The sequence below is a fragment of the Dendrobates tinctorius genome, unplaced genomic scaffold (assembly GCF_039654945.1).
Source record: "Dendrobates tinctorius isolate UK_male_01 unplaced genomic scaffold, ASM3965494v1 ptg000064l, whole genome shotgun sequence".
NCBI lineage: Eukaryota > Metazoa > Chordata > Amphibia > Anura > Dendrobatidae > Dendrobates > Dendrobates tinctorius.
In genome coordinates this window covers 3363720-3384202 of record NW_027361732.1, presented here as the reverse complement: position 1 = coordinate 3384202, position 20483 = coordinate 3363720, and the positions used below count along the sequence as shown (strand labels likewise).

At 40.6% G+C, this 20483-nt stretch overlaps 1 protein-coding gene across 2 annotated transcripts in view; it reads right to left on the bottom strand.

The window, feature by feature from the left end:
- Positions 1-20483, bottom strand: part of SUCLA2 (succinate-CoA ligase ADP-forming subunit beta) — a 125824-nt gene that overhangs the window by 21984 nt on the left and 83357 nt on the right. For both annotated transcript variants that reach the window (XM_073580250.1, XM_073580251.1), the window contains exons 6-7: positions 18245-18383; positions 8014-8175 (exon numbers count right to left, since the gene is read on the bottom strand). In XM_073580250.1, coding sequence (XP_073436351.1) covers positions 8014-8175; positions 18245-18383 — 301 coding nt within the window. The remainder of the gene's footprint in view (positions 1-8013; positions 8176-18244; positions 18384-20483) is intronic.

The window sequence follows — 20483 nt, the reverse complement described above, 5'->3', positions numbered from 1 at the left end:
TTGGGTCATTGTCTTGTGGGAAGATGAACCTCCGTCCTAATCTCAAATCAATTACAGACTGAAAGAGGCTTAGCTCCAGAATATCCCTTTATTTAGCATCATCCATTTTCTACTTGTCTCCTACGATTTTCCCTGTCCCTCCTGCCGAAAAAAACTCCACAGCATGAGGCTGCTGCCACCACCATGATTCCCTGTGGGGATGATGTTCTTTGTGTGATAAGCTGTGTTGGTAGCCATAAAGTTAAATTTTGGTCTCATCTGACCACAGCAACTTCCTCCATACATTTAGGAAGTCTCCCACATGTCTTTTAGGCAACTCAAAACCAGCCTCACAATTTGTGTAAGGCTTTTTCTGGCCATTCTTCCATAAAAGGCATATCTATGGTATGTACGGCTTATTGTGGTGGTCGTATAAACAAACTCCAATCTCTGCTTGGGAACTCTGCAGTTCCTTAAGGCTATGTGCACACGTAGGATTTGCCGCTGTTTTTATGCGGATTTTGTGCGGATTTTCTGCAGTTTTTGCCACTGCGGATTTCTATCATGGAGGGGTCCAGAAACGCTGCAGATCCGCACAAAAGAAGTGGCATGCACTTCTTTTAAATCCGCAGCAATTCCGCACTGATTTTTCTGCACAGCTTCTTTTTTTTTCCATTGATTTACATTGTAATGTAAATCACAGTGCGGATCCGCAGCAAATCTGCATCGTGTGCACATAGCCTTAGGGTTACCTTTGGTCTCTGTGTTGCCTCTCTGAGTCCCATCATTGCCCAGGCTGAGAGTTTTGGTGGGCGGTTTTATCCTGGCAGGTTTGTTGTGGTACTATGCATTTAACGATAATGGATTTACTGGTGCTCGAAGAGGGTCATCAGAGATTGGGTTATTTTTTTGTTTTGTTTTTATTAAAACCCAACCTTGACTTGTACCTCTCAACAACTTTGTCCCTGACTTGCTTAGAGAGTTTTTTGGTCTTCATGGTGTTGTTAGGTTAGTGGTGCGTTTTGGTGAATGGTGTGGCAGCCTATGTGGTCTTTTAGAAAAGGTGTGTACATACTGACAGAACATGTGACACTTGAGGTATGTGCACATATTCAGTAATTGGCAGCAACAGGGGTGAATACATATACACATGCCAATTTTAGTTTAATCCCATAAAGTTAATTTATGCCTATATTTTTCTCACTTCATCAACTTAGCCTATAAAGTGTTGATGCACCAACACAAATCGGCCTACAAAAATATTTAAACACAGGCTGTAATGTAACAAAATAGGTAAGACACACACACACACACACACACACATATACACATTATATATACAACCCCTGGCAAAAATTATGGAATCGCCGGCCTTGGAGGATGTTCATTCAGTTGTTTAATTTTGCAGAAAAAAAAAGCAGATCACAGACATTGCACAAAACTAAAGTCAATTCAAATGGCAACTTTCTGGCTTTAAGAAACACTAAAAAAAATCAAGAACAAAAGATGTGGTAGTCAGTAATGGTTACTATTTTAAACCAAGCATAAGGGAAAAATTATGGAATCACTCAATTCTGAGGGAAAAAATTATGGAATCATGAAAAACAAACCAAGAAAAAAAGACTCCAACACATCACTAGTATTTTGTTGCACCACCTCTGGCTTTTCTAACAGCTTGCAGTCTCTGAGGCATGGACTTAATGAGTGTCCAACAGTACTTTCATCAGTCTGGCTCCAACTCTCTCTGATTGCTGTTGCCAGATCAGCTTTGCAGGTTGGAGCCTTGTCATGGACCATTTTCTTCAACTTCCACCAAAGATTTTCAATTGGATTGAGATCCGGACTATTTGCAGGCCATGACATTGACCTTATGTGTCTTTTTTCAAGGAATGTTTTCACAGTTTTTGCTCTATGGTTGGATGCATTATCATCTTGAAAAATAATTTCATCATCCCCAAACATCCTTTCAATTGATGGCATAAGAAAAGTGTCTAAAATATCAACATAAACTTGTGCATTTATTGAAGATGTAATGACATCCATCTCCCCAGTGCCTTTACCTGACATGCAGCCCCATATCATCAATGACTGTGGAAATGTGCATGTTCTCTTCAGGCAATCATCTGTATAAATCTCATTGGAACGGCACCGAACAAAAGTTCCAGCATCATCACCTTGCCCAATGCAGATTTGCGATTCATCACTTAATATGACTTTCATCCAGTCATCCACAGTCCACGATTGCTTTTCTTTAGCCCATTGTAACCTTGTTTTTTTCTGCTTAGGTGTTAATGGTGGCTTTCGTTTAGCTTTTCTGTATGTAAATCCAATTTCCTTTAGGCTGTTTCTTACAGTTCGGTCACAGACGTTGACTCCAGTTTCCTCCCATTCGTTCCTCATTTGTTTTGTTGTGCATTTCCTGTTTTGGAGACATATTGCTTTAAGTTTCCGGTCTTGACGCTCTGAAGTCTTCCTTGGTCTACCAGTATGTTTGCCTTTAACAACCTTCCCATGTTGTTTGTATTTTGTCCAGATTTTAGACACAGCTGACTGTGAACAACCAACATCTTTTGCAACATTGCGTGATGATTTACCCTCTTTTTAGAGTTTGATAATCCTCTCCTTTATTTCAATTGACATCTCTCGTGTTGGAGCCATGATTTATGTCAGTCCACTTGGTGCAACAGCTCTCCAAGGTGTGATCACTGCTTTTTAGATGCAGACTAACTAGCAGATCTAATTTGATGCAGGTGTTAGTTTTGGGGATTAAAATTTACAGGGTGATTCCAAAATTTTTTCCACAGAATTGAGTGACTCCATAATTTTTCCCTTATGCTTGGTTTAAAAACGTTACCATTACCGAGTACCACATTTTTTTGTTCTTGATTTCTTTTAGTGTTTCTTAAAGCCAGAAAGTTGCCATTTGAATTGACTTTAGTTTTGTGCCATGTCTGTGATCTGCTTTTTTTCTACTAAATTAAATAACTGAATGAACATCCTCCAGGGCCGGTGATTCCATAATTTTTCCCAGGGGTTGTATATTAGACATTCACTCTTAGGGCGGCTTCATTTAGAGGCCATGCACTTTATAGATGAAAGTATAGGGAACTTACTGAACTTGTAATGTTATTTCATTCGGTAGTGTTACTGCGGCAGAGAATTGCTTTCACCTTTGCTAAAGGAAAAGCCTTCTAGTACAGAAAGCAATTCAACCAACTATTTAGGAAGTCTGACTTTTGCAATTCTATGAAATAAATTAAAGTAAGCCATTGCAATAAAAGGAATGTAAAGCTTTTATTGTGTTGCTACACACTTTAAACTGGCTATAGAAACGATGCATCAGCTAAAAGGTCATTTTTGAACTTTTTTCTTGACGGTAGTAGATTTACTAAAGTTTTTATCAACGTTCTTTTTGCAATCAGTCCAATATCCAACGGATGGACTATCAGTTTTTTTACTTTAACATACCTGAAATTTTTGGTACAAATGTCATATAGATGGGAGGCCTGCTCCATCTGACAATCTGACTGTGGTTGTATTGCTATTATCTTAAAGTAAAGTTGTCAATTTGCAAGATGCTTAACATCTCATGTCTACATTGCAGGTCAGTTTACTTGTCACATTAAAGGGATTGTCAGGTCCAAACGATAAGTCTGCAATCACACGAATCCACGCAGCACACACACTATGCTTTGTTGGGATTTACCGGCTTCTGACCCGGGATCGGAAGTATGTGTGCGTCATACATGCTCCCGGCGAGGGCCCGTCCTGCAGGCGTGGCCTGCTTCATACACCTGTATTGAGCAAAGCCGCACCTTTTGTAAGAGTGGCCGTGGCCGACTAGAGGGCACGGCTTTGCTCCATACAATTGTATGCAAACGAGGCCGCTTTCCCACTGGCTGGGAGTATGTGTAACGCATGCATACCCTCCTGTCTCGGGTCAGAAACCGATGAATGTACCAAAAATATTATAAAGTGGGTACGGAAAGTATTCAGACCCCTTTAAAATGTTCACTCTTCGTTTCATTGCAGCCATTTGGCAAATTCAAAAAAAGTTCATTTTTTTCCTCATTAATGTACACTCTGCACCCCATCTTGACTAAAAAGAAACAGAAATGTAGAAATTTTTGCAAATTTATTAAAAAAGAAAAACTGAAATATCACATGGCCAGAAGTATTCAGACCCTTTGCTCAGACACTCATATTTAAGTCACATGCTGTCCATTTCCTTGTGAACCTCCTTGAGATGGTTCTACTTCTTCATTGGAGTCAAGCTATGTTTAACTAAACTGATAGGACTTCATTTGTAAAGGCACACACCTGTCTATATAAGCCCTCACAGCTAACAGTGCATGTCAGACCAAATAAGAATCATGAGGTCAAAGGACCTGGCCAAGGAGCTCAGAGACAGAATTGTGGCAAGGCACAGATCTGGCCAAGGTTACAAAAGAATTTCTGCTGTACTCAAGGTTCCTAAGAGCACAGTGGCCTCCATAATCCTTAAATAGAAGACGTTTGGGACCACCAGAAGTCTTCCGAGACCTGGCCGTTCAGCCAAACTGAGCAATCGTGGGGAAGAGCCTTGGTGAGAGAGGTAAAACCCCCAAGATCATGGTGGCTGAGCTCCACATATGCAGTAGGGAGATGGAAGAATGTTCCAGAAAGTCAACTATCACTGCAGCCCTCCACCAGTCAGGCCTTTATGGCAGAGTGTCCCAACAGAAGCCTCTCCTCAGTGCCAGACATATGAAAGCCCGCATACAGTTTGCTAAAAAAACACATGAAGGACTCCCAGACTATGAGAAATAAGATTCTTTGGTCTGATGAGACGAAGCTAGAACTTTTTGGTGATAATTCAAAGCAGTATGTGTGGAGAAAACCACGTACTGCTCATCACCTGCCCAATACAATCCCAAAAGTGAAACATGGTGGTGGCAGCATCATGCTATGGGGGTGTTTTTCAGCTGCAGGGACAGGACGACTGGTTGCAATAGAAGGAAACATGAATGCGGCCAAGTACATCGAGATATTCTGGATGAAAACCTCTTCCAGACTTGGCTGAAGGTTCACCTTCCAACAAGACAATGACCCTAAGCACACAGCTAAAATAACAAAGGTGTGGCTTCAGAACACTCTGTGAACATTTCTTACTGGCCCAGCCAGAGCCCTGACCTAAACATGGCTGTCCCACCAATGTTCACCATCCAACCTGACGGAACTGGAGAGGATCTGCAAGGAAGAATGGCACAGGATCCCCAAATCCAGGTGTGAAAAATTTGTTGCATCATTCCCAAGAAGACTCATGGCTGTACTAGCTCCAAAGGGTGCTTCTACTCAATACTGAACAAAGGGTCTGAATACTTATGCCCATGTGATAGTTCAGTTTTTCTCTTTTAATAAATTTGCAAAAATTTCTACATTTGTTTTTTTCAGTCAAGATGGGGTGCAGAGTGTACATTAATGAGAAAAAAAAATGATCTTTTTTGAATTTACCAAATGGCTGCAATGAAACAAAGAGTGAAAAATGTAAAGGGGTCTGAATACTATCCATACCCACTGAATAAAGTCACACAGTTTCCTTATTACCTTTAACTCTGGTCATACGCTTCTTATACTTGATATAATTAGTCTATTGATCCTTTCGATATACACAAAGAAAGGAAGTTTACAAAAAAGGTGCAGAGTGTGTTACAGAAGAGGGGCTATTGTTACGAATGGGTCACTGAGGAGGAGAGCAAGCCCAAGCTATGCCACAGAAAACCAAAGAGGTTGGTAACTAAGCGGATTGCAGATCCCTGATACTATCCACACAACTAGCACTAGCCGTGGAGCGTACCTACGAAGATCCTAGATGCCTCGGCACAGCCAGAGGACTAAATAAGCCTAAAGCAAGAAAGGGGAAATCTAAACTGCCCCAGAGCAGACCCCAAAGGAATAGATAGCCCTCAAACATATATTGTAGGTGAAAAAAGATGAAAACACAAACGCAGGTAGGAAAATAGACTGAGCAAACGATGGGGCCCACACTGACTAGACAGGACAGGAAAGGAAAGACACTGTCTGCAATCATGCAAAAAACCCTGCAAAAAGGTCCAACAAGTCTGATGCAAAAATACTGAAGTCGCACGACTTCGCCCACTATATCAGCACTCTGGTACATTCTGAAAGCAGAGCAAAAAGAGGCCAATCTAATAAGGGACAAAAACAAACTCGCACAAGCAGTAACATATGGATGGAGATTCAGCACAGCCCCAGTCGGAGCTGGCTGACCCACACAAAACTGAAATAGACAAACTGAAATAGACAAAACCAGATCAAATGTGAACAGAATAGCAAAAGAACACTTAGCTGAGCATGCAGGGACTGAGCTGGAAACTAAGACCTCAGGAGGCAGGAAAAAATCACCAGCAGGGATAGAGGGAGTCGGCTGTCTTAAATCCAGTCTGAAACCCCAGATATCCAATAGTCGTCCTCATTATCAGGTGGCAAGCCTCTGTTAATCAGATCAGCTCCATTACCTCCAGTAACGACCAGAGGGAGTCCAGAAAGAGAACTCGCAACCTCTCCGTCAACCTGACCAGCTCCACCATCTTCAGCAGTAACCAGAGGTAGGCCAGAAAGCGAATTCACAATAGGCTGTGTATGGACACCACTTATCAATGTGACACCTGCCCTGACAAATCTGGCCTGTGTATAAAAGAATACTTCAGACTATACAACACATTCTAGACTACAAAATTAATTTCCGACTTACACAACTCATCACAATAGGCTGTGTATGGACACCACTTATCAATGTGACACCTGCCCTGACAAATCTGGCCTGTGTATAAAAGAATACTTCAGACTATACAACACATTCTTAGACTACAAAATTAATTTCCGACTTACACAACTCATGTATAGTCCCCTCAAATGTGAGGTGGTCCCTAAAAGAACGGTTGTGTAAATTTTGTTGAAAAATGAGAAATTGCTGGTCAACTTTTAACCCTTTTAACTTCCTAACAAAAAAAATTATGTTTCAAAAATTGTGCTGCTGTAAAGTCGACATGTGGGAAACATTATTTATTAACCATTTTATGTGACATATCGCTGATTTAATTAAGGGTATAAAAATAAAAAATTTGAAAATTGCTAAATTTTCCAAATTTCCAATTTTTTCACAAATAAATGCGTCATATTGAAGAAATTTTTCCACTATCATGAAGCACAACATGTCATGAAAAAACAATCAGTGAGATCCGTTGAAGCATTCCAGAGCTATAACCTCAAAGTGACAATAGTCAAAATTGTAAAATTTGGCCTAGTAATGAAGGTGAAAACAGGCTTTGGAGGTACAGGGGTTAAAGTGAATCTGCACCAGATTTTTGTTACGTAATCTGAGAGCAGAATGATGTAGGGGCAGAGACCCTGATTCCAGTGATGTATCACATACTGGGCTGCTTGCTGCAGTTTCAATAAAATCACTGTTTTATCTGCTGCAGGTCTACTAGCTTTCACATCTCCACCTGTACCTGCTCCTGTGACGTCTGCCTCCGTCGCCAGGCGGAGCCGTATTTATTCTGCGGGCGGCGCTGGTGATAGAAGAGATGTCTGAAATAGTCCAGTCTGACAGTATGGGTGTGTGTGTGCTGTCCATCTGGAATTAGCAACTCCCTGATTCAGCTAATTGGAGAGCATCACACACTACAACAAGCAGCCCAGTAAGTGACACATAAGTGGAATCAGGGTCTTAGTCCCTGCATCATGTTGCTCTCAGATTAAATAAAAACTTGCCGGCCAGTTCCTTTTAACAATATTCTAGGCCACACTGTAAAAGAAATTAAGCAAGATTTTGAGATGAACGCACTGCCCAGTTTTCTGCATTATCACATTCAATTGTATAACAGAAGTGATAAATTCTCAGATTATAAAAGGCCAGGTCCAAGGAACTATACCATAATTCAATTTATTCCTTATGTATTTTTGGCACATAATATCTAACAAAATATTATAATACTAAATGGCAGACAGCAAGCAAGTGAAGTGACTTACCAAGACACCCAATATTGCCATCCAGGCCAATGTAGTTGAGGTCCGCTTTTGCGGCTTGTTGGTCTCGCTCATCTTCCTGGGACCAATCTCGAAGATCAAAAATGTCTTTTTGTCTATATGCAGCGTTGGAATCAAAATTTATCTTGGCGTCCATACACATCACTTAAAAAAGAGAAACAATGGACATTACACCAATCCATAACATTGTTTTTAGATCTTTGGTTTCTGAAGTGCAGTTACCAGCATTTCATATGTTTTTGAACATTTATTGGCAAATGCATCAAGTTTATGTAAAGATCTAAAACTACTGATGCGACAAACTATTTGAAAACCAAAATTTTATTGTCCTTGTACTGTCAGACAACTTGATCTAATTTGAGAATATGTTAAATAGGCAATCTGCAAATCCTATTTTTTAAATTATGTTGTTCAAAACCAGAAAAATTAAATTGACGGCCACTAGGTGTTTACCTTCAATCCAACTTATTGTCCGTTGCCCGCCATCTAGTGTAACACAAGTAGTAGTAGAGACGCCAAGACACATGGGAATTAGGAGGGAGTTTTTAACCTTCTACTCCCACTCTTCTGTTTATCAGACTGGATATAGGCTCTCAGTTCAGGCGAGGCGTTGACCAATGGTTGGATCAATGCATGCTGGAAAGTGAATGAAGTTCCAGCTCCTAAAGTGCTGCCAGAATGCATATAAAAGCAACTATCCACTCAAAAGCTGAGCAAGAGAATCGGATTAGTTGTTGGATTGTTAGACTGCTAATGCAGCAAAAACAGCTTAAACGTGCTGCAGGGAGCACAAGTACGTTTTAAAGGCATTCTCCCAATCTCTCTAGTTATCCCCTATACATAAGACGGTGGATAACTTACCCAGTGATCCTGAGAACGGGGCTATTCAGAACCCCAGGTTGAGCCCATGCACCCGTCATCAAAAAATAGAGCTCCGCTTTCTGCATTACCAGACCACTACATATGAACCGTCTGCTCTAATTTTTGGGTCCATGTCTAAACACATGGCACATCTATGAATCGTAGAATCATAGAATCGTAGAGTTGGACGGGACCTCCTGGGCCATCTGGTCCAACCCCCCTGCTCAAAGCAGGATTTGCTAAATCATCCTAGACAGATGTCTGTCCAGCCTCTGTTTGAAGACTTCCATTGAAGGAGAACTCACCACCTCTCGTGGCAGCCTGCTCCACTCATTGATCACTCTGTCAAAAAGTTTTTTCTAATATCTAATCGGTGTCTCCTCCCATTCAGTTTCATCCCATTGCTTCTAGTCTTTCCTTGTGCAAATAATAAAGATGATCCTTCTACAATGTGACAGCCCTTGACATATTTGTAGACAGCTATTAAGTCTCCTCTCAGTCTTCTCTTTTGCAAGCTAAACCAAATCCTGCAACCTTTCCTCATAAGACAGGGTTTGCAGACCGGTCACCAATCTGGTCGCTCTTTTCTGAACTTGCTCCAGTTTGTTGATGTCTTTTTTAAAATGTGGTGCCCAAAACTGGACACAGTATTCCAGATGAAGTCTGACCAAAGAGGAGTAGAGGGAAATAATGACTTCACGTGATCTAGACTGTATGCTTCTGTTAATACATCCTAGAATTGCATTTGCCTTTTTTGCTGCTGCATCACACTGTTGACTCATATTCAGTCTGTGATCTATTAGTATATCCAAGTCTTTTTCACATGTGCTGTCACTTAGCCCTACTCCTCCCATTCTGTATATGCTTTTTTCATTTTTATTTCCCAGATGTAGTACTTTGCATTTTTCCCTGTTAAAAACCATTCTGTTCGTTGCTGCCAACTGCTCCAGTTTATTTATATCTTTTTGAATCCTCTCTCTCTCTCCTCTAGTATTAGCTATCCCTCCTAGCTTTGTGTCATCAGCAAATGTAATCAGTTTACCCTCAATTCCTTAATCTACATCGTTGATAAAGATGTTGAACAATACACGGCCCAGGACAGGGCCCTGTGGTACCCCACTTGAGACATTCTTCCAACTGAATGTGCAGCCATTTACGACCACTCTTTGGGTCCGATCATGAGGATAGGTACGGTGCAGAGCATAAATTACTGTTTAGGCTGGGAAGGTTTTTTAAAGATATATTAAATTACAAAAAAGGTCAATTTTATAGAGAGTCAACCATAGTGTTATGAGGAGTAAGACTTTACTGTACGTCTTTCAGTGATTGCCCTCTGTGCAGACAGTAGTGTTCAGCATCCACTATGAATAGACCTGATGCAAGCAGTTTTCAATGAGGCACTTTTTAGCCATCTGTGCACAGTGCAAAGGAAACATGACATGACTTCGAGCACCGATGGCCGTCTGTAAGCTCGGTCAGCAACAGGTAAATAGCGTTTGTACAATGAAAAAATAAAAATTGATTTACAACAGAGAATAGAGGCTGCAGAAATTAGAATAATAGAATGTTAGAGTTGGAAGGGACCCACGGGGTCACCGTGTCCGACCCCCTGCTCCGTGCAGGATTCACTAAACCATCTCAATAAGGAAAAGACCAACAGGATCGATCTCAGAACAGGAGACTGTAGGGATATTAAATGAAAAAATGCAAGGAGATGCATTAGTTGCATAGTTATGAATCACGTAGAGCAATTCTGTCAAAATTTAGGATTTTTTTATATATATTATAGACGCTTTGATTTTAAGATCTTAGTCCAGAAAAATGTAAAAGTACAAAAACTCCATGGTAGTCCCCCCTCCTATGGCGTTCCAATGGCACCCCATCCCAGGTCACTGAGAGTCTCGGTGTCCGTCCTTCAGCAATCACTTGTTGACACGTGTGATCGTTGCAGTGGTCAAATGCTGATCGTGGTAAAAGTAATGCAAATCAGCTACCATGTCATACAAATGTCAAGAATGAAAAAGAAATAGTAGGACATCAGCATGTCAATAATCAGTTTTATTCAGGCAGGGAATACAAAAACGCAATGTCTCGGCCTACATAGAAGCCTTTATCAGAGAGTATTATTCTTAGGACGTCTGATTACTTCTTAGTTTTGAAAGTTTACACAATACAGTATTAGCTGAAGTCCTAGATGCAGAGAATGGCAGGTTCATAAAAAGACCAATATGGCAGCACCTGGGGTGCGTAAGCAGGCTCATAACGGTCATGATAACTCATGGGTGCCTCGCAATCGCATTATGGAGGGACGATGGAAGCCGATGTGGGCAATAATGCCACTTAAATGCAGCTGCCAAATTCAAAGATATTCAAACCAAAACAGGAGAAAGAGAGAGCGGCAATTCCCAGGCGCTGCCACAGAGGGCAGACAAGGGTAAACGTTCTCTGGATCTTTATTCATTCACTAGATTATGGCCCGATGCTATCGCATCGAGAGGATGCGATAGCATCACACCTCTTGCCATGTTAACCCTCAACACACACACTCCTCTCACCTTTCACCATCTCCACTCACTCTTTCACTCCACATACGACCCCTTCTCTCACTCCGTCTCTCATACTCACGCCGTCGCTCTACGATCCCCGACATCGTCTTCCGCGGGCGCCATCCTGGATCCAGACGTTGTCCACGCCGGCGACATGTTCTTGCGGCGACGCCATCTTGAGTATCTTGAAATCCCGCGATAGTCAAGATGGTGTCGCCGGAAGAACATGTCGCCGGCGTGGACGACGTCGGGATCCAAAATGGCGTCGGCGAAATATCGCGAGTTTTCGCGATAGTGGTTACTAGTGGTTCAGTCGCTCGACCCTTATTCACATTCACGCCACTTGGCAAGTGAAAAGGTTTTAAATACTAGAGTAGGGACTGTCCCACAAGGGTTGCCGTGACGTGGCGGGATGGCTTGTACATTATTTTGATCAAAATTATGTTTACTAAATACCCTTATTATTATCATTACCTTTATGCATTATTTGCAGTATATTTTTTACTTTTTAGTTATATTTGTGTTTTTTGCTTTTTGTTTTCTCTGGTTAATGGTCATGTGTTAATATGCACTTACATTGTGCATACACATTAACTTACTTTTCTCAGTTCAGATTTGTTTTTTATTCATTTCATTGTGCATTCAGTGCATATATGGGTGTGACCGCCCTCTTTCTGAGCTGGGAAAGCCATCCAGTCTGGCCTAAGCTGTTACTAGTGGTTCAGTCGCTCGACCCTTATTCACATTCACGCCACTTGGCAAGTGAAAAGGTTTTAAATACTAGAGTAGGGACTGTCCCACAAGGGTTGCCGTGACGTGGCGGGATGGCTTGTACATTATTTTGATCAAAATTATGTTTACTAAATACCCTTATTATTATCATTACCTTTATGCATTATTTGCAGTATATTTTTTACTTTTTAGTTATATTTGTGTTTTTTGCTTTTTGTTTTCTCTGGTTAATGGTCATGTGTTAATATGCACTTACATTGTGCATACACATTAACTTACTTTTCTCAGTTCAGATTTGTTTTTTATTCATTTCATTGTGCATTCAGTGCATATATGGGTGTGACCGCCCTCTTTCTGAGCTGGGAAAGCCATCCAGTCTGGCCTAAGCTGTTACTAGTGGTTCAGTCGCTCGACCCTTATTCACATTCACGCCACTTGGCAAGTGAAAAGGTTTTAAATACTAGAGTAGGGACTGTCCCACAAGGGTTGCCGTGACGTGGCGGGATGGCTTGTACATTATTTTGATCAAAATTATGTTTACTAAATACCCTTATTATTATCATTACCTTTATGCATTATTTGCAGTATATTTTTTACTTTTTAGTTATATTTGTGTTTTTTGCTTTTTGTTTTCTCTGGTTAATGGTCATGTGTTAATATGCACTTACATTGTGCATACACATTAACTTACTTTTCTCAGTTCAGATTTGTTTTTTATTCATTTCATTGTGCATTCAGTGCATATATGGGTGTGACCGCCCTCTTTCTGAGCTGGGAAAGCCATCCAGTCTGGCCTAAGCTGTTACTAGTGGTTCAGTCGCTCGACCCTTATTCACATTCACGCCACTTGGCAAGTGAAAAGGTTTTAAATACTAGAGTAGGGACTGTCCCACAAGGGTTGCCGTGACGTGGCGGGATGGCTTGTACATTATTTTGATCAAAATTATGTTTACTAAATACCCTTATTATTATCATTACCTTTATGCATTATTTGCAGTATATTTTTTACTTTTTAGTTATATTTGTGTTTTTTGCTTTTTGTTTTCTCTGGTTAATGGTCATGTGTTAATATGCACTTACATTGTGCATACACATTAACTTACTTTTCTCAGTTCAGATTTGTTTTTTATTCATTTCATTGTGCATTCAGTGCATATATGGGTGTGACCGCCCTCTTTCTGAGCTGGGAAAGCCATCCAGTCTGGCCTAAGCTGTTACTAGTGGTTCAGTCGCTCGACCCTTATTCACATTCACGCCACTTGGCAAGTGAAAAGGTTTTAAATACTAGAGTAGGGACTGTCCCACAAGGGTTGCCGTGACGTGGCGGGATGGCTTGTACATTATTTTGATCAAAATTATGTTTACTAAATACCCTTATTATTATCATTACCTTTATGCATTATTTGCAGTATATTTTTTACTTTTTAGTTATATTTGTGTTTTTTGCTTTTTGTTTTCTCTGGTTAATGGTCATGTGTTAATATGAACTTACATTGTGCATACACATTAACTTACTTTTCTCAGTTCAGATTTGTTTTTTATTCATTTCATTGTGCATTCAGTGCATATATGGGTGTGACCGCCCTCTTTCTGAGCTGGGAAAGCCATCCAGTCTGGCCTAAGCTGTTACTAGTGGTTCAGTCGCTCGACCCTTATTCACATTCACGCCACTTGGCAAGTGAAAAGGTTTTAAATACTAGAGTAGGGACTGTCCCACAAGGGTTGCCGTGACGTGGCGGGATGGCTTGTACATTATTTTGATCAAAATTATGTTTACTAAATACCCTTATTATTATCATTACCTTTATGCATTATTTGCAGTATATTTTTTACTTTTTAGTTATATTTGTGTTTTTTGCTTTTTGTTTTCTCTGGAAATGAACAGTGTATAGCAGAAGGTTAGCGAGCGATGGTAAGTCAAATCTACACATCACCAAAGAACACGATCATAAAAACAGCACAGAGGATGTGTTTATTCTAGTTGTTGGTTCTCCAGAAGAACTACAAACTCCAGACAAACTGAAAGTCATATAAAAATAGTTAGAAAACACAATCCAACACCTTATTCCCAATGTATTTCTAAAATCGCCAGTCAATTTACGGGATAAGCCAGAAAACATAAGAATGAATTACATGAACTCCATGTTATTGTGAGATGTACAGTGGGGGAACTAGGCATTTGGTCCCTTGCTGATTTTGTAAATTTGCCCACTGACAAATACATGAAACCTCTATAATTTTAAGGGTAGGTTAATTTTAACATTGAGAGAAAGAATATCAAAAATAAAATCCAGAAAATCACATTGAATAAATTATAATAAATTTATTTGCATTTTGCAGAGAGAAATAAGTATGGTATAAACTTGAGTATAAGTCGACCTGAGTATAAGCCAAGGCACGTAATCTTGCCATGGAAAACTGGGTAAGCTTATTGACTCGGTTTCTAACCGTTTGTGCAGATACATGCACATTTGTGGCCTGCTGGAGGTCATTTTGCAGGGCTCTGGCAGTGCTCCTCCTGTTCCTCCTTGCACAAAGGCTGAGCTAGTGGTCCTGCTGCTGGATTGTTGCCCCCCTACGGCCCCCTCCACGTCTCCTGGTGTACTGGCCTGTCTCCTGGTAGCGCCACCAGCCTCTGGACACTACGCTGACAGACGCAGCAAACCTTCTTGCCACAGCTCGCATTGATCCTAGTGAGCTGCACTACCTGAGCTACTTGCGTGGGTTGTAGTCCGTCTCAAGCTACCACGAGTGTGAAAGCACAACCAACATTCAAAAGTGACCAAAACACCAGCCAGAAAGCGTTGCTACTGAGATGTGGTCTGTGGTCACCACCTGCAGAACCATTCCTTTATTGAGGGTGTCTTGATAATTGCCAATAATTTCCATCTATTTTCTATTCCATTTGCACAACAGCATGTGAAATTGATTGTCAATCAGTGTTGCTTCCTAAGTGGACAGTTTGATTTCACAGAAGTTTGAGTTACTTGGAGTTAAATTCTGTTGTTTAAGTGTTCCCTTTATTTTTTTGAGCAGTGTACATTATTTATAACACAATATATTTTTTATCATATATGTGTATATATATATATATATATATATATATATATATATATATATATATATATATATCTCTATCCATCAGCACAGACTATTTCCATGGAATTCATGTTCATGACATTTTGTAAGAAAAGGTCACGGATAAGCCGAATTGACAGATTTAAGTGGTAGGAATATGTTCAGGATTTTTACACTTCACACAACCTTTCAAGACATATCAAGTAAATAGAAGGAAGTGAAAAGAAGCAAAATCGGGGGCACAACTATAGTGAGTGTAGACGCATCCAGGCCCTGGAGCCATAAGGAAAGACCAGTCCTAATAAAGACTTGTGATATTTGGAGGACCTGTTGGGAGATTTTAAAAATTGTGACCCAATAGCTTCAAGTTTTGCCAATGTACAAAATTACAAACTTGTTATATTTTTGAGCCTGTTTTTATGGTGACATGCCGTTCCATCCTTTTTGGATTTGACAAATCAGTCAATTTGTCAACTATTTTCTTGAAAACCACTGCTGGATAACTTAGGATTGTGGCCACTCATACAGATGGAATTTCTCATTTTTGCTTTGGGGTGGAGATAGGTGGCCACACAAGTGTATTGTGGACTAGAGATGAGCGAATTTGGTCGGATTTGGTAACAAATACGTTCGGATTCGAATATTGTTTTTGCAATATTTGTCATACACAGCCGAACTTCATTAGAGTCAATGGGAGTAGCAATTACTGAATATGTTCGGAACCGAACATAAGACATACATTCAACCCGAATAATGTTCAAATCTGGCCCGAATATCTCAAAATCAGATTCAGGGCTCATCTTTATTGAGGACCACAGATGAACTTCAGGCCTTTCAGAGGTTCACTTCTCTCAATGGGCCCTGGCAGGTATTGCTTACGTTTTATTCTCACACCTTGACCAGCTATCCTTAGCTTCCAATAACAAACCACACAGGATGTTTTAAGAGATAGTAATTGAGACTCATTTTTTTATATGTGTCTCTCAGACTACATTCATTATTTCTTCCTGGTTTTAGATTACATTAAATCTTATTGCATTACATGGGCTATTTAAACTATGGAAGTACATATATCAGTTACGGTACATTTTCTGACATTTATAATAGAAATTGTATGTCATTTTGTATCGAATTCCAAAATCTTTAGAATGAATGGACATAATCTTATTAACTGAAATCACAGAGATTGAACACTCACAACTAGAGAAGAGCGGACCCGTGACAATTCAGGTTCGGCCGAACTAGAGTTTAAAGTTTGGTTCGGTACTTGAATGTGACCCCAGACATCTAGAACCAGGAGGCTTAGGTCCAAGTTTAGGAGGAGTTTAGGAAGAGGTGGACATGGGGGTGTAGGTGGAATAGGCAAGGGAGGAGTAATCCATCACTGTTTGTGTATCTTGGGTTTTTTATTTTTGTTTTTATTAGGGAACATAGAATGAACCCAAAATAAACTAACAAAACACAACCATAGGGCAGAGGTCCAACTGAAGGAGGAGGTGGAAGACGCAAAGGAGGAGGTAGCCAACAGTTTGTTTTTTTTTTAGTTTTTTTTTATTTGGGAAGGAGGCACCAAAATGAAACAAGTGGAAAATAGAGTTGAAGACTGGCTGGGTGCGGCTGGTATAATGGTCTAGCCATCCAATGGTATGGACAAGTCCTATGGGATCCACGCCTGGTTCATTTTAATGAATGTGAGCTTCCCCACATTGGATGGGACACGCGCCGTGATCAAACCCCCGGCCGTAATAAATACAAGTTTCGACAGTACACCTGCCACAAAGCAGGCCAGCACCACCATGGCATAAAGGGCAAGCTCCAAGTGTCCAAGTTGGAGACTCAGAAGTTAAATAAGGCAGACCCATCAGTTGGTACGTGGAGACGTGTGGAAAGTTTCTCTTCCACCATGTTGTTGTAACGCTGCCTCCTGCTATTATGTATCAGATGGTGGTGCTAGATGTTGTGGCGTGCTCAAAGTTTTGCCACATTTAGGCCATGCGAACGCTACCTTCAGAGGTGCTCGCGATACCCAGCTGTTTTGGAGACTTTCTCCTTGTTCTTCCACTGAGCCCCTGCTCCTCAGGTGGGAAAGCCATCAGTAGTTTCTCTACCAGCATGTGCTTGTATTCACGCATTTTGCGATTCCGCTCCAGGGATGGAAGTAATGATGGTACTTTATCATTGAAGCGGGAATCCAGCAGGGTGGCCACCCAATAATCTGCACTGGTAACAATACCGGCAACTCGACGGTCATTGCGAAGGCACACCAGCATGCATTAGATCACCCTCCCCACAGCTTCTAGCACCGCCCCCAAACAAATGGTAATAAGGGGCAGTGCTGGTGTCACTCACACTGCTTCAATTTCTGCCCACTGACGACATCTTGCTTATCAGTAAAAAGGTGCGGCAGCAAAGACAGAAGCAGAGGGCCAGCGCTGCACTTACTTCTACACCTGCTTCTATCAGCGCAGTGTAACCAGGGCATCTGCAGAGGCAGCGATGCATGAAACTGTAGTAAGTAACTGATGATGTCCTGTTACAGGAGGGGCGATAAATGCTGCAGGGAAATTAGTGCCGCCCCAGCCTCCTGTGACATCCTGTTTGAGACTTTTCTTAAAAAGTCACAGGAAGAAGAAAAAAAACTTTTATGGATTAACAGGATAAGGACAAGTGTAGGGTATTTTATAATAAAGCTAATTACAAAAGTGGATAGGGTATACAAATATATATTTAGAAAGGACATTTTAGGTACCGAACCATTCTTTTAATTACAACTTATGAATATAGGAATGAATGTGCTCCTATTCCTCTATTCCTATCATTTCTCTAAACAACAATTTTCTTACATATCCATTAATATATTAGGATATTAAGATAATTCTCCTCCCTGACCAAAAGAAAAAAATGCGTCAAAAAACAGGAAACTGCATAAAGTCTGCCACATCTGAGAGCTGGAGGAAATGAATGGATTACACACCCGTCACAAAAGTGCTGCTTACCTATTCCAGATGCATCTTCTACCATGGGATTGATTTCGACCATTGTGGCATCGTACTTCATGAATAGATTATATAAGTTGATCATGCACTGGGCTGCCTCATCCACAAGATTTTCCGGGAAGCCCATTTTCTGTGCAAGCTAACATAAGAAGAGACAATAAATAGATACAGTCTGATGAATCATCTAGATTTCCCTGGAAAATATACTCAATTATCTCCAATTACATCTACTATTGTTTTAACGTATATAGCTCGAAGATGGAATGTACATAATCAAGAACTGAACATGCAAACTTCTGGTGAAAGCAGAACGGATTGTTTTAATACATTTTCTTCTGAGATTTCACACTAATAACACATCAAAATGTTTATGGACTTGTATAATAAGATGTAACTTTTTCTTTCTCTTGTGTAACAGGAGTAGAATTACTTTAATAACCCAGCAAATTACAGGTAGATACAAAAGTAAGAGGGAAAGCTCATTACGTGCATTTTCGCACAGATATTGTATCCCATCTTAAAAGAAAATGTAATATATATATATATATATATATATATATATATATATATATATATATTTTTTTTTTTTTTTTTTTTTAATAACTAAAACCAGATGATTATATATTTTTTTCATAATAGCATTTGGCCTGAGTTTCTCTCAACAGCAATCTGAGATGTGCTTTACAGAGGCAACGTGGATGACAGGGACCACGCTGGAGAGGCCTATTGACCTCTATGGGAGTGGCGTATGCATGTCTGTGATCTGTGTTAAGTGAGGGGGAGGAGGTGAGCTGTGACCATCACCTATTGTGAATGCTGAATCTTTTGTTGTTATATTCAGGTGAAACCATTCCAGAATGTGAAGAGATGGGAAATGATGACTGCTGAAAAGTTAAAGGAGTTATTCCCTTTCAATTAAATGTTTTCCACTGGTTGCTATAGCAGTTTGCTATAAAAAACGCACATTGTACTCACCATTCCCAGGTCCTCTGGCGAGTCTATACCCCTGCTAGAGCAGATAAGCTCACCGACAGCCAAGGTGACGTTAGCAACGCAGCCAACACCAGACACTGGTGGAGACTTGCCAATCTACCCAGGGATGTCGAGTACGGGCCGTTTGGGTTTTTTTTTTTATATATCAAACCGCAACCACTTGAGAAATTACACTGAAATGAAACAATTCCTTTAATCCCTACAGAACTGGAAGTGTTCGTTTGAGACAGCAAAATTTCAAGATTTTCATATGGAAATGGAAAATAAAACATCACCAACAATTGTAGTAAAAATTTTTAAAGGGGTCCTGGTATGTGAAAAAACGCTATTAACCTGCAGGTATGGGGTTAATCTACAGGATAATGGCGTTTTGATCCTGCCCGGCGCAGGAACCTAGTCCCCCCACTGCTGGGATGAAATTAATTTTATCCTTCCCGATACTGTTTGGGGCTCAGTCACAGGGGTGGTGCCGATGAAGCTTCAGTCACCGCCCAGTGTACAGAGACCACGCCCCCAACACTAACAGCTCACTCATCATTAGTGCCGGCTGTCGGTCATTGTTGGGGGAATGACACAAACTTGATTAATGTAAACCATGAAACAAATAATTAATAATTTTCTAAACAAAGTAAGAAAAGGGATTTTTCATATGCCCAGCTTAGCAATTTCATGCTTCAATAAAAGGTCAGCACTTTATTTGGTATTGAGTGCCGCTATTATTTCTTACCTGGATTACATAGTGGTCACTATGACCTGCCTTGGGGAGAGGTTTAAGATCCATCGATGGGCGTTTCCCTCCCTGTCCTACTAAGTAGTAGTTATCTGGAGCTTGTCAATGCAACCAGATTCTTCTGAACACAAAATTACAGTGAAAATAGTGGCAAAGGGTCCCTTAATAACCCCTAAAAGGGCCAGGCTTTCTAGCAAAAGTCAGGCTGAAAAATTCTGTGTAGTAAGACCTTGGCAGCCGAGAAGGACCTCACAATCCTCTGTGGCTCCTCTCACACCAACGCACACCATCTCCTGTGTTATCACGAGATCTCATTCTTTGTACTAACCCGCATCCTGTACTAAGCAGTTACCGCTTTAGTAATGTTACCACTAATAAACGCAGAAGTGCTGGGGTCATGCAAAGAGCGAGAGCTCAAGATAACACACGAGATCTTGCGCTCTCACTGTGAGAGGGTCATCTACTTATTTCCCCTCCATCAGTTCTCCAGTATTTCTAATGCATGCTTAGGTGCAC